The 13494-nt window shown below is 35.0% G+C and overlaps 1 protein-coding gene across 1 annotated transcript in view; it reads right to left on the bottom strand.

Annotated features, from left to right (window-relative positions):
• Positions 1 to 246: 246 nt before the first annotated feature.
• Arih1 (ariadne RBR E3 ubiquitin protein ligase 1) overlaps positions 247 to 13494 on the bottom strand; it is a 126232-nt gene continuing 112984 nt past the window's right edge. The window contains exons 10-14 of the mRNA XM_026387653.2: positions 11497 to 11627; positions 6975 to 7032; positions 5121 to 5381; positions 3980 to 4092; positions 247 to 3007 (exon numbers count right to left, since the gene is read on the bottom strand). Coding sequence (XP_026243438.2) covers positions 2923 to 3007; positions 3980 to 4092; positions 5121 to 5381; positions 6975 to 7032; positions 11497 to 11627 — 648 coding nt within the window. The 3' untranslated portion in view covers positions 247 to 2922. The remainder of the gene's footprint in view (positions 3008 to 3979; positions 4093 to 5120; positions 5382 to 6974; positions 7033 to 11496; positions 11628 to 13494) is intronic.

Genomic DNA, 13494 nt, shown 5'->3' with positions numbered 1-13494 from the left:
TCTGTTGTATATGTGTGTATGTATACACATGTGCATTTAATGTATTTATTTAAACACACATAAAACACATACAATCTGGGTCGCAGAAAAATTACACAAAATTTAGTCTGATGATATTATATGCTACTCCATTTTACCACTATTGTTTGTATCCTGAGCTTTGGATCAAAATTTTATTATAAATCATTTAAGTCCATCTGCTATTCAATGAATTGTTCAAATGAAGCATGCACTTTTCAAAAGACAATATAACTGACCTCAAGAAAACAGGGAGACCCTGGTGCTTACTGTGAATAGAGCCCTCTGATAGACTTAGGTGAAATAGGGAAGCTGTTATACAATATGGCTTGCCTATCCCAGCTAGGGGCACTGAAGTTAACAATGAAAGCAATTAACTCTGGGAAGTCTGTCAAATACAGAGATAGCTGTTAAAAGCTTGGAAGTAGAAAAGACAGTTCACCTTGATCCATATGAATTAAGAAATGCACCCACAACTGCAATAACCTCAGGTAGTATGCCAACACTGGAACTAAAAAGCATCTCTAGAAAGCACTGTTCCTCCATGGGTGGGGACTGATATTATTAAGTGCACACACTGTTTTTGTATACTTGTTGCAAAGGGAGCATGTGAAGAGAGTGTAGGACACTCAAACCTAGATACTGCAAAGATTTTTCTTTAAACACCACACATACACAAAGCATTTTGAGGGAGTCACATGTGTCTACATAGCAACTCTGTTTGCTTTTCAAAGTTACCAGAAAGGGGGAAAAATCTCTTTAGTTTTGATAAATGTCTTGTAAAATTGATGCAGTAATTTAAAGTAAAATAAAGTCAAATGGATGACTGGTGAAGGAAGAGAAGAGGGAAGAAGCAGACTGTGAGTTCAGATTTGCACCTGAGGTGGCAAGGAAGGGGGAAGAAAAAGAGTACAGATAAAGTTGATCCTAAAGCAACAAGTGGTTTAAGAAGCAGCATAATACACTCAGCAAACATTCACTGATTTTTGATGGGAAAAGAACAGTTGCAAGTACATCTCATGTAACAACCTTTTCTAAAAGGAAAAGTAGGGTTGATTCAGCAAAGCCTAACTTAGGCAAAAGGCCAGAGGAAAGTGATCCTACTTCCCAATGGAGTAATAAGATGTACAATGCAAGAGCAGACAAAGCTGCCTCACAAATGGTAAACACTCCCTAGGCACAAGACATTTAAAGGAAGACAAAGAGGTCCTTAGCCAAAACTGGTCTTAATATTTAGACCTCTTAATCTAGTTGCCTAGTTCACTCTGCACGCTTGTATAAAACTGACAGATTTAGGGATGCTGACCTTTTGAAAAATACCACAGCCAGAATGGCCTAAACATGTATATAATTAATAAAACCACCACCATCCTTTACTTTTAACATAGCTCTTAGTAGAAATTTCATAAAAATGGACATCACAGCTAAAATGCATTATTAATTCTCTTATCTGCTGACAATAGAAAAGAAGCAAACTCAGTGATTTCTAGTTAAATACACTGGATGGGAAATATCATGTTCTAGGGGTGTTTGCCTTCAAACTGAACCCACAGCAACACACACAAGCAATTTCAATATCCGCCATTTTAAATTCACAATTTGAGACTATGTGAATGGCTATTTATTTATATTTAAAGCAAAAACATTCTATTTGACACCCTAATGGAGAGAAGGGGTAAGACGAGCCATAACTAAAATTTTGAAAGGCTCAAAGCAGCAATTAAAGGAAAACAAAAACAGGAAAAAAAAATTGTGAAATGCTTCCTCTTGATGTGAGGGGGAGCCTAAGAAGCCTATAGCTGTGTGCATGACATGGGGCACACAAGGAAGGCCTGGGGAGAGGCATAAAGCCATGGAGGGGGAATAAGTTGGGAACAGGATCATTCATGAACTGAGGCAATAAAACTTCCTGTTGCAGTCTTTAACAGGCCATAGAGAACTTACTCAGAACTTAACTGCCTTGTTCCTGATCAAGAGCTGGGAATTCTGAGGCCTATGGCCAGCAAAAGACATAACAAAACCAGAAAGGGCAAAGTAACCTCAAGAAAGGGAAACTGAAGAGCTCTAGTTAGGTCTTCCAGAGGTGCTAAACAAACACACCTTTTATCCCAACCCCAACCCTGGAAAGATAAAGCAAACTAAAAGAAAATGCACAGCAAATAGACATAATCTTGAAGATTTTTAAAGAATAAATATTTTTTTGTAATTAAACATTATGCAAACACGTGCCACGCTTGCTTTATCCATGCATATGCGCTATATACAATTTTGAAAAATACTGTGTTGTCCTCTTGTTTCAAAAGTCATATACAAAGTTTTTTTTTTGTTGTTGTTTTTTGTTTGTTTAATCCTCTTGCTGCCTACCCCCTTCCCCATCCCAAGAATTTTCTTTACAAGGAGCTAATCATCATTCACTCATGACCTTGGGGTATGAGAGAAAGAGAATCAGTCTGTGTGTGTGGGTATATTTGTATGTGTAGGGGAGGAAGGGGAAGAGGTACTTTACCAAAGTACAACAAAATGGCTGGTTTGGACATGAAAAGCAGTGTCAAGGAGCTATTTGAAATTTTAACTGTACTACACTTAGGAAAAAGAAAAAGAAAAAAGGAGTCAGCTTTGAGAATGAAGCTACGTTACAAGTTAAAGTTGGAGGGCTTTTAGTGTGTCTGTCACACTTTTGTTGGCGGCCTAGAATACTGTTGTACAATGGTTTATCTACCTTTTTTATTACAATATAATTTACTTAAACTTTCCGTTAACAAAACAGAATTCTGGTACTACAGACCAGCGGTGTCAGAATAGGCTTAGTGCCTCCTTGTTTGTGTTTGTGTTTTTGTTTTGTTTTAATTGCATGAGCACTCTAGATGGTAAAGTTTTCAGAGTTCATTTTATGCAGGGCCATTCTCAGTCCTCAATGTACTCCCACAGATCTTTTTCATAGCCTTCATGCACATGCTGTAACAAAACCCTTCGTCGACTCTCACAGTATCTGTAGTCAAAGAGAAAACAAAAACAAAAACAAAAAAACTTGTCGTCAGCCTCCAATAATAAAAAAGAGGCATATACTTATTTTTAAGCACCCCTACAGTTTAACCAATCACGTGGCATATTTTCAAGGTCTAGATGTATAAACACATCAAACAGCTTTTAATGCTATTGAGTATTTTTTTTTAAAGTTCCATTTCCAGACTCTAATTTTACAGTCATAAAGTGTTTCAAGTTCTGATGAACTTAATCCTACAGTCCTGCAGTTAAGTAACTGTTTCAGAAAGGAGTAATTTCATGAGTTATTTATTCACAACAATAAAATCTATTAATTATGAAAGTTCTAAATACGTTGAGGTAACTACTGTTAGTAAGGATTAAATTGTATTATATTCCAAACTCTCAGTTTCCTATTACTGTTAAAAAAAAGATATTGTCATTAACAAAAAACTATTGGGGGGAAAGAGCTTTGTGTTGAGAAGTCAAAAATTTTACATCTGTAGCTTAAGAGATGGCATATCTTTGAAGTATTTTCTATTCCCATGACAGAGTATATCTCTCCTTAAGAGAGAAAGAAAAAAATCTAAAAATTCTAAAAAGGAAGTTTATATAGCTCACTTGTCAAGAGCCATGATCCAGGATTCCCAGGATAACACCATTCTATTCTCACCCTTTCATCATAATGAACACTTTTCCTTTTTAAGCTCTTTTTTCCTTATGGGGTAGAAACTGAATAGTTAAAAGCTGAACTTTTATTTATCAGCCATATGATAAATGGTTGAATTTCTCCTCTATGCTTCACCAATATTACTATATGTAACTTGTTGCCCAACAGACACAAGAAATCTGTGGGAAATATGACAGCAGGTTGGTACTGGTTATATTAAACACAATTTCACCATGTCAAATGTCACCATTAAGTACTCTAGACCAACACTACCAGAAACTTTTGCACAACAGCTATTAAAAATCTTACCTGTACTTATCTTGTACTTTTTGCTTTATATCCTGCAGAGAATCTTGGGAAATATCTCGTTCGAGGTAGCCCGAAAGCACCTCTGTGGCATTCTCTAGATCTGCTTGGTTATTCTGCAAGAAAAATAATACACAATAAATGTTGGTTTCAAATTAAAGCAAAAAGATAAACCATATTGGCTGCTTTGCTGACTATAGATCACTCTCAACACTGATACTTTCACCTATAATAATGTATTCTCTCTTTTCCAGAACAATTATTAAAATGTTAAAAAAAAAAAGCTAAAGATTTATCCTAGTGCCTCTTCAAGAATATTGATAACAATTTGAAAGAACTGAAAGTCTTCTGGAATCCTCTAAATCTGAGAGCTGTTCTTTATTAAAAACTCAAAAAGGAAACTTGAATAAAAAAACAGAAACCCATTTTTGCTCACATTTTGCTGCAGCAATACCTTATCAGATATAGCTGATATACCTATTTCAAAAAACAATGTATGGAAAATTAAAATTTTATTATCCTTTAGAACTATAGCCAGTTCAATACATGTTTCTCATCTAAATTCCCATCTGCTAGTCAGTATTATTGTCTATACATTTATGGGCATCAATGTTTCATGCATCAATTTAATTTTTAAAAAATATTTTTTAGTTGTAGTTGGACATAATACCTTTATTTCACTTATTTATTTTTATGTGGTACTGAGGATCAAACCCAGGGTCTTGCACGTAAGGGGCGAGTGCTCTACCGCTGAGCCACAACTCCAGCCCCTCAAACATCAGTTTTAAATACACTGTCTCTCTCGATATATATATATATATTTCGTCGTAGATAAATAAATAAATGTATTTATTTTTATGTGGTGCTGGTGCTCAAACCCAGTGCCTCACATGTGCAAGGGAAAAACTCTACCACTGAGATACAACTCCAGCCCCAAACTCTATACATTTTATATATGAAAGAGACCAAGTATGGGCTGGAAATATAGCTCAGTTGGTAGAGTGCTTGCCTCACATGTACAAGGCCCTGGGTTCAATCCCCAGCACACACACACACACAAAAAAAAACCAAAAAAAAACAAAAAACAAGGAATCAGTCCTACAACACAAGGTGGTCTTTTTCCACATCCAGGAGCCATCCCTACCTCAAAGATAATGGACTGGTTATTCTTTTTGAGGTAGAAAGCGAAGACATAAGTGTACATGAGTGTGGCACGACACTGGCAGAGGACATCAACTGCTTTCTTCAGGAACTGCACCTCAATCCAGGACATATTGTGCTGTTGCATCTCCTCCATTTTCTGCTTCACTTGAGCATATAGTTTGTGCTCAAAGCGTAGACTCTGCATGTGGTTCATATAGCGATTACAGTAGAACAGGTACCTCTGAAGAGCTGCTCTAGATCGCTGACCCATTAAGAAAAATAAAGGTTACATAATTACTATGCACAAAAGTTGGTATCAAACAATCTAGTACTCCCACATAATGGGTATATAGCCAAAAGAACTAAAATCATGTTGAAGGGATATTTATACTTCCATGATTTTTTAGCATTGTTCTAAAGAGCCAAGATATGGAACCAATTAAAGTGTCTATTAATGAATGAATGGACAGAGAATACGTGGTATACACATATACAATGGAATATTACTGAATCTTAAAAAGAAAAAAGAAATCCAGTTTTTTTTTTTTGGTGACAAAGAGGATCAACTTGGAGAACATTATGCTAAAGCTTGGCACAGAAAGACAATGCTGTATGATCTTACTTAGTTTAACTCACAGAGAGCATAAAGATAAATGATAAATGGTTAGCTGAGCAGGGGAGGAAAGGGGAATTATTGATCAATGGGTACAATTTCAGACAGGAGGACTAAGTTTTGATATCTATTGCACAGGAAGAAAGACTATAGTCTCTCTGCTATTTAGTATGCAATGAATGTTTAAAATAAAATAATTAGTCTCTCAGCACTCAGAAGTCACATCTGTGGTCAGTAGCTGCCAAATTGGGACAGTAGTAATAAAGAACATTTTCATTATTACAAAAAAAGTTCTATTGGATGGTACTGTTCTATAGCATGAAATAAGATGTAAAACTATCAAGAAGCAGATTTCTTTTTTCTTTGCAGTGCTGGGGATGAAAACCAAGGATATGGGTTTGATTCCCAGTACGGGGGTTGGGCAGGGGTAGTAATACAGTAACATTAAATTTTAAAAACACTGCCATGTAGCAGCCCATCAACAGTCATTTCAGCAAACAACATATTTGCCAAATAAATCTTGAGTCTCACTGATTTTGTAGTTTTCTTAGTTCGTTTAGTTTGCATAGCTGCTAACAGCATATGAGTTTACAATTGGGATAATGCTTTTTAAGTAATTTTCTACTGAATATATTTAAGGTAATATTTAAACAAAATCCTACTGAATATATTTAAATCAATATTGAAATTTTAAAATATTCTTGCCCTTTAAAGGACCTAAATATTGTGACACTCTAAGAACAACAAGATAATAAAAACAAAAAAATAAGTGACATAATTGCCTACAAATAGCAGAAGGGACATTTAACAATTGTTCTCTACTCTCCGTTCTGTTTGACACTAGTAATACCTGAAATTATGCAACTTGACTAATTAAAAGAAAGCCAAAAAATAATGTCCTTGATAGAATTTTTGGACAGGATTCCCTTTCTAAATATAAACAGATACCCTATATTTATTGGAGTGTGTATCCACAATTTGGCGGAGGGAGATTAGGACTTGAACCCAGGGGTTCCCTTTTCACTAAGCTACATCCCCAACCCTTTTAATTTTTTTAAAATTTTGAGATAGAGTCTTGCTAAGTTACTTAGAGCCTCACTACGTTGCTGGAATTAAAGGCACACACCACCACAACTGGTTTCCACAAATCCCTCATTATTGAAAACTTCTGCTGCATTATTCCCCAATGAATATACAATGTGCATTCCTATTCAAATATTATCCTATTATAAATGTACTTACCTCCTGTGCATCTCTTGCTGCCTTTGCATCATCCTCATTATAGCGGTTACAGTTGTACCTTAAAGTAAAGTAAGAGGATTCTATAAAGCCATAAGTCAATGAAAAGGAAATCAATCATAGAATTTTCTTTACTTCTTTTTTACAGAATTTAACCTTTATTTATTTGTTTTTGTGTGGTGCTGAGGATCAAACCCAGTGCCTCACCCATGCTAGGCAAGGGCTCTACCACTAAGCTACAATCTCAGCCCTGAACCACAGAATTTTAACCCAGATTTAGAGAGTATCTAGAATCAACATTCTCACTTACAACGGATGAACTAAGAAGTTATTATAGGGTTCTATATTATTATAATAAAATTATTGGGCTACTCCAAGGTACTGGAAGGGTTGTTTAATGTCATACACTCCTACTGCTTGAATTCTCTCTATAATATTCAATCCATTCTCTAATCAGTAATAGGGAATCCTCTTCATCTTCTGAGGCAGTGCGTTCCAAATCAGCTTATTCATTCATTTATTTTATTTACTTTTTGGTTGTAATTGGACACAATATCTTTATTTTATTAATTGATTTATTTTTATGTGGTGCTGAGGATTGAACCCAGTGCCTCCCACATGCTAGGCTAGCGCTCTACTGCTGAGCCACAATCCCAGCCCCTCAGCTTATTTATAATTATTAGAAAACACTGTTATCTAGAAGTTCCATTTACTATAAGTAGTTTCTAACTCCATTCTTATATCCCAGGCCACCTGTTATTCAGGCCTAATACTTCTGATTTTCTAAGGTTATTCACCTTATTTGCCAATACTTGGCACCCTGCTCTGTAACAGACGCTGTGCTATGTGCTTTACATGCTATTATATAGTTAATTAAGTGCCACTTAAAACTAAAAGATACATTAAGTGTAAGAAAGAAGGGAGCATTCCCATAGAAGTCAGCTCAGAGTGGAGATAAGAAAGAGTGGCACGCCCTTTGTCCTGGTTACTACATCTCTTATTGGGGACCCTACATTCAGGGAGCGGCAGTTATTTATGAGTACTTACTAAATATCATGCATTTGGCTAAGGAGTGTAAATGTACTTTCACATTTAATCCCCTCAAAACACCTTATAAAATATGTATTTCTGTCTTTATTGAACAGATAAAGGATTGTATTGGGTGCGGTGGGGAGGGAATACTGGGGATTGAATCCATAGGCACTTTACCACTGAGCTACATCCCCAGCCCTTTTTATTTTTCACTTTGAGACAACGTTTCACACTAAGTTGCTTGGAGACTCCCTTAATTACTGAGACTGGCCTCAAACTTGTGATCTTCCTGCCTCAGCCTCCCAAGTTAATGGGATCACAGGTCTGTGTCATCATATCTGGCTTAAGAATTACATTTAGAGAATAAGCAATACACACAAAGAGGAATTTCAGAGCTGGTAATTAAAACTTACACTTGCCTGTCAATGAATACTCATGGTCTTATCCAATGAGTATATTACCCACAAGCTAATGTCCTGTCTTTAGAATCTTTTTTACTCCAAAGGGAGTTTTTTGTTTGTTTGTTAAAAAACAAAACAAAACAAAAAAAAACAACCCAACCCTCCCTCCTAAAGGAAGAGTTTTGAATTTAAATCATGTGAAATTGTTCCAGCTTATCTAGATTTGCAGGGGAGGTGTGGAGAGGGATGTGCATGGGACTGAACCCAGGGCCTTGTATATGCTACAACCACTGAGTTATGCTCCCAGTTCCTTAAGGAAATAACATTCAATGTATTTTCAATCTCTCTCTCAAGTTAGTCCAAAATGTATATGATTCATCTATTCAAGAAAATTACCAATAAAACTGACCAGAAAAGGAGTATGCACTTAATATATTTGGGAGGGGGGGGGAGACAAGAAAATCTCAAATATTCCTGCCTATATTCACTGATTTGGTCAAAAACTTCTCAATCCACAATTAAATACCTTGTTGAAACCTAGAAAACATCCTATATACTCTATCCTCCTATTTAAATCATTTTATACTGGAATTTAACATGAGACAAAAAATAAGTTATGTAGTTCAGGTGTAGTTTTTGGAATCAAATCATAAATATTAGAAACCTGGAATAACATTTTATCTGCTCCCAGTCTTTGATATATCTGTATTTTCCACAATTACTCAGAAATAATCAACTGAGCTCATCTTCAAGTTTCTGAAGTAACCCAGACAACAATTCACTGAAGTCAGGAGATTTAATATTGATTTTCCCATCTTGATCATAATCCTTGCCAGAGAATGAACACTCTATTCAACCTAACCTAAAGATAACTTCCCTTACCTATACTGGTCATCTATTAATATCTCGTCTATATACTGTATATTTTAAAAAGTAACTTATTTATTATATTTATTAGCCTCATCCCATTCTGGGCTTCACCCTGCCACCATGGTATAGATTTTAAGGCTAAGAAAACAAATAATTAGCATTCATCTATATTTCTAACTCAAATAACTTTGGAATGATATATTGACAATTCTGAGGCACTTAAAGATGTAAATAGGAAATAAAATATCATGATTCATTTGCAATGTCAGCATGCATAAAGGTAAGGCACAGCAGCATTTTCTGACACCTGTCAAGGTCATTATTCATTTTTCTATATCTAACATTTGTTTTATACCCTTTTCAGGTTTCAGTACAACATATTTTAAATCTGAGTGTGATTAGAGATGATATTACACAAACATATATATCTTTAATAACTCTTCTTCTTTACCCTCTCCCCTAATCAAGAGGCTTTTTTGTTTGTTTGTTTGTTTGTTTGTTTTACAAGAGTACAAGATAAATTTACTTTCTAAGAACAATCTAATCCTCCAATATGCCTTCTCAAAATTTAGATAACCTGATTGGCTATACCTGGAATACCCTTTCTTGGCTCTAGCAAATGCACAATTTCTTTACCCTCCCCAAATGATACAAAGTCTTTAGAATACTGCAGCTCGCTCGCTCGTTCTTTTAAACAATCCAATTTCTTTTGTTAAATTTTATTTATTTTTATGTGGTGCTGAGGATCAAGCCCAGTGCCTTATTCACTCAAGGTTGAGTACTCTACCACTCAGTCACAACCCCAGCCCCAGAATACTTCATCTCTAATCATACACTTTTCACATAGTATATTGTTGACTTATATTACAATGACAAAATTTCTTTACTGGAACTTAATCAGTCAGAAAAACTGGCAGAAGTTGTCTTAATGACAAATGTCATTGTCTTACGTTCACATCTTCTTTACGTTTTTTTGAACCTGCATCCACTTTCCTCCTATGTACTCTCTACAAAGTGCAAGAATTATGAGATAATGTATGTAAAGTGGTTTTTTTTTGTTTTTGTTTTTGTTTTGTGTGTGTGTGTTGCTAGCAATTGAACCCAGGGCCTTGTGCATGCAAGGCAGGCACTTTACCAATTGAGCTATATCCCCAGCCTTTGTAAAGCTCTTAGTGCTAGCTCCCATTTTTCTCAAAACTCAAGGCATCCACAGTCTAACTTTGACATTTCCAAATAAAAACTATGAATTGAGTAAAAGTATGTTTCACTTACTAAATGAAGAACAATGGTGCCATGTCACAAAGTTAGCACACTACATAAAAGAATTATGCATTTGTGGATTCGGCCAATTGTAGATTAAAAATATATATATTTTTGGGAAAAATGCGTCTTTACTAAATATGTACATTTTTTTTTACTTGTCATTGTTCCCTAAACAATAAAACAACTATTTGTAGCATTTTCATTGCATTAGGCACTATATTATCATCTACAGATGATTTAAAATATATAGGATGACGTGTGCAGGTTTACACAAATACTGTAATATTTTTTATAAAGTACATGAGCATCCCCAAATATGGATATCCACACAAGGGGTCCTGGAACCCAATTTCCAGGATGCCAAGGAACAGTTATATATGTAACTAGGGTTATTATCCTTCAGTCTTGGCGGGGGGGAACACATCAAACTGAAAGGCAAAGACACTTAAAAAGACTGCTTCCCAGTCTTAGGTGCTTGTTACCAAAGAGAAACATAGGTCCTAAGAAAATAAAAACATGGACTTTTGCTGGGCAATGCTACAATTTTTAAAAGTTTTATATAAAATATTGGTCTAATGATGTCTGGGTTGGGTTTTCTCAAAAGCTCTTACTTACAATTATTGCCTAGAGAGACATTTGAGGTGATGAAAAAGTCACATCCTTTTCACATCATTCTCCCTTGTTCATGCTGCTCCTTTTGCCCTAAATGTATTTCCTACTACTTTTTCAATTAATGAGCTCTCAGCTCTTTTAAAAAGTTCATCTCAGTTGTTACCACCTCTGTGAAACATGCTCTGTGGATATTTTGTATATCCTTCTCTTGTGAAACAGCTCACATATCAACTTTTGTTTATTTAGTTCCCAGGACAGTAAACTTGTTGAGATAGAAATATTACTCAAAATCCGTGGCACATATCACATACTTATGTGAATATATTCTTCCATTTCCCCCAACCTACCAGGCAGATCCATGTGGTTCCCAAGGGCCAAGACACACCCAGCAAAACTCTGCTTTACAGTTCTGGTTACGACAGACCATGTGATTACAACCGCCATCCTTCTCAATTGTGACATGGCATTTGGGACATTCCTATGAAGAGAAACTATAAAGTTGGTGTCAATGCTACACTAGATTGTATTACTAACACTGAGGAGAAGCCTTGGTTTACTTATTGTAGTTAATACATGTAAAGCACTTAGAACAGTGTCAAACATTTAATAAGTACTATTAAAAATGAGTTGAATCAATCAATACTACAGAGTTTTAAAATACACAATAATTTATGGACACCGCCTACACACAAACCAAGTGCTATCGACTGAACCAGGGGTTAAGTTACACCTCCAGCCCTTTTCATTTTGAGACAGGGTCTCACTAAGTTGCCCACGCTAGCCTCAAACTTGTGATCCTTCCTCAACCTCCTAAGTTGCTGTGATTTATAGGCATGTGCCATCACACCCAATCTACAAATTTTTTAAGGGGGGGTTGAACAACAAAAACACTTTAAGTACTTTCAATCAGATACATAGTAACCGTTTTATAAAAAGTAAAATATTTTTTCCTGTAAATATATTCTCTACTATCATCTAGAAATAATTATAGAGTATTTTCTTCCTTTATCCTATATCCCAAGCACTGTTCTCAGTGCTTTGTATGCATCAACTCATAATCCTTATGGTAGTATTATTTTTATTTTCATTTGTGAGATGAATAAACTATGGAAGAAAAAAACAATAAAGAACCTAGTTCTTGGTCACAAAGGTAGGAAATGATAAAGTCAGGATCCATACCCAAGTAATCTGTCCTTGCCTGACAGGCAAGCAGGAAATTAGGACATGATTATTAAGATAAAGTCATAATATATTTCCCAACTTTCTTTGGCCAAATACCTATATTTTAAATTCTTTACAGTGTGACCCATTAACTATGCTACAGAGAAAAATATGAGATTGTTTTCTCCAAGTTTGTTTCATTTTCTTAGTCTCTGGTAAACTGAAGTTTCAGATCTATCAGGCCTTTTTTGTTTCTGAAAAATCTTGGGGGGGAAAATCGATCTTACATTATATTAAACCAAGAAGGTGGAAAATTTGTATTTTTTAGTTGTTGTATTTGCATATTTATGTCTGGTGACTTTAGCCCCCATAAGGGAGGGCTAATCTATTTGTACAATTTGACCTTTTTCAAACAGACTGCACACTGCTGACAAACTATACTAATTTTAAGCAGGCCAATATGGCAATTTTTTATTATATATATTTAGATCAAAATTTTTAAATCATTCACTTAAGAAATTTTACATATTGCCAAAGAAGCAAATTTTAGGCATAAAATAGGTTTCATTCTACATTTTTAAAACAAAGAGTATTAAGCCTTCAAAATATTAAAGATACCAAGAAAGTCTACAAGTATACCCAAGAAGCTAATAACAATACTTAAACCTTAAAATTTCTTAAACCTCTTGAGAGAAAAAAAATTTTCAGTTTTACTGCAGAACTACGGACTGATTAAATTTGTTATTTATCACAAACTGACATTCTTCTTTGGTAATCTGCCTTACAGCCAAACCAAACATATCCAAGCCTATACTACCTATTTTAAAGATCTTGGAGGCCAACAGTATCTTTCTAAACATAGAAAGAAGATGAATATTATTTAAACAAACAACTTAGTGAAAATATAGCTGCCCTCTTCTTCTAAACATTAACATAGGACACATTAAAGAATCTGGAACATTAACGAACATTTCTGATGGGTAACCCTTCAATTTTCAAAAAGAAATGCTTAACTAGGAAATTCTTTTAAAATAGCAATAGAAGTTACCACCTTCATGACATCACAGTACATTTAACAAGATTTCCTTCAATGATGTGTAGTATGCTTACCATGATGGTTGGAAAGAACATAAAAATATTGTTTGCTGCCATATATATCGTAAAGATTCAGGAAACTGTTTTGT

This window comes from Urocitellus parryii, chromosome 6, assembly GCF_045843805.1.
Source record: "Urocitellus parryii isolate mUroPar1 chromosome 6, mUroPar1.hap1, whole genome shotgun sequence".
NCBI classification, from domain to species: Eukaryota; Metazoa; Chordata; class Mammalia; order Rodentia; family Sciuridae; genus Urocitellus; species Urocitellus parryii.
This window is presented reverse-complemented; position numbering and strand designations above follow the sequence as displayed.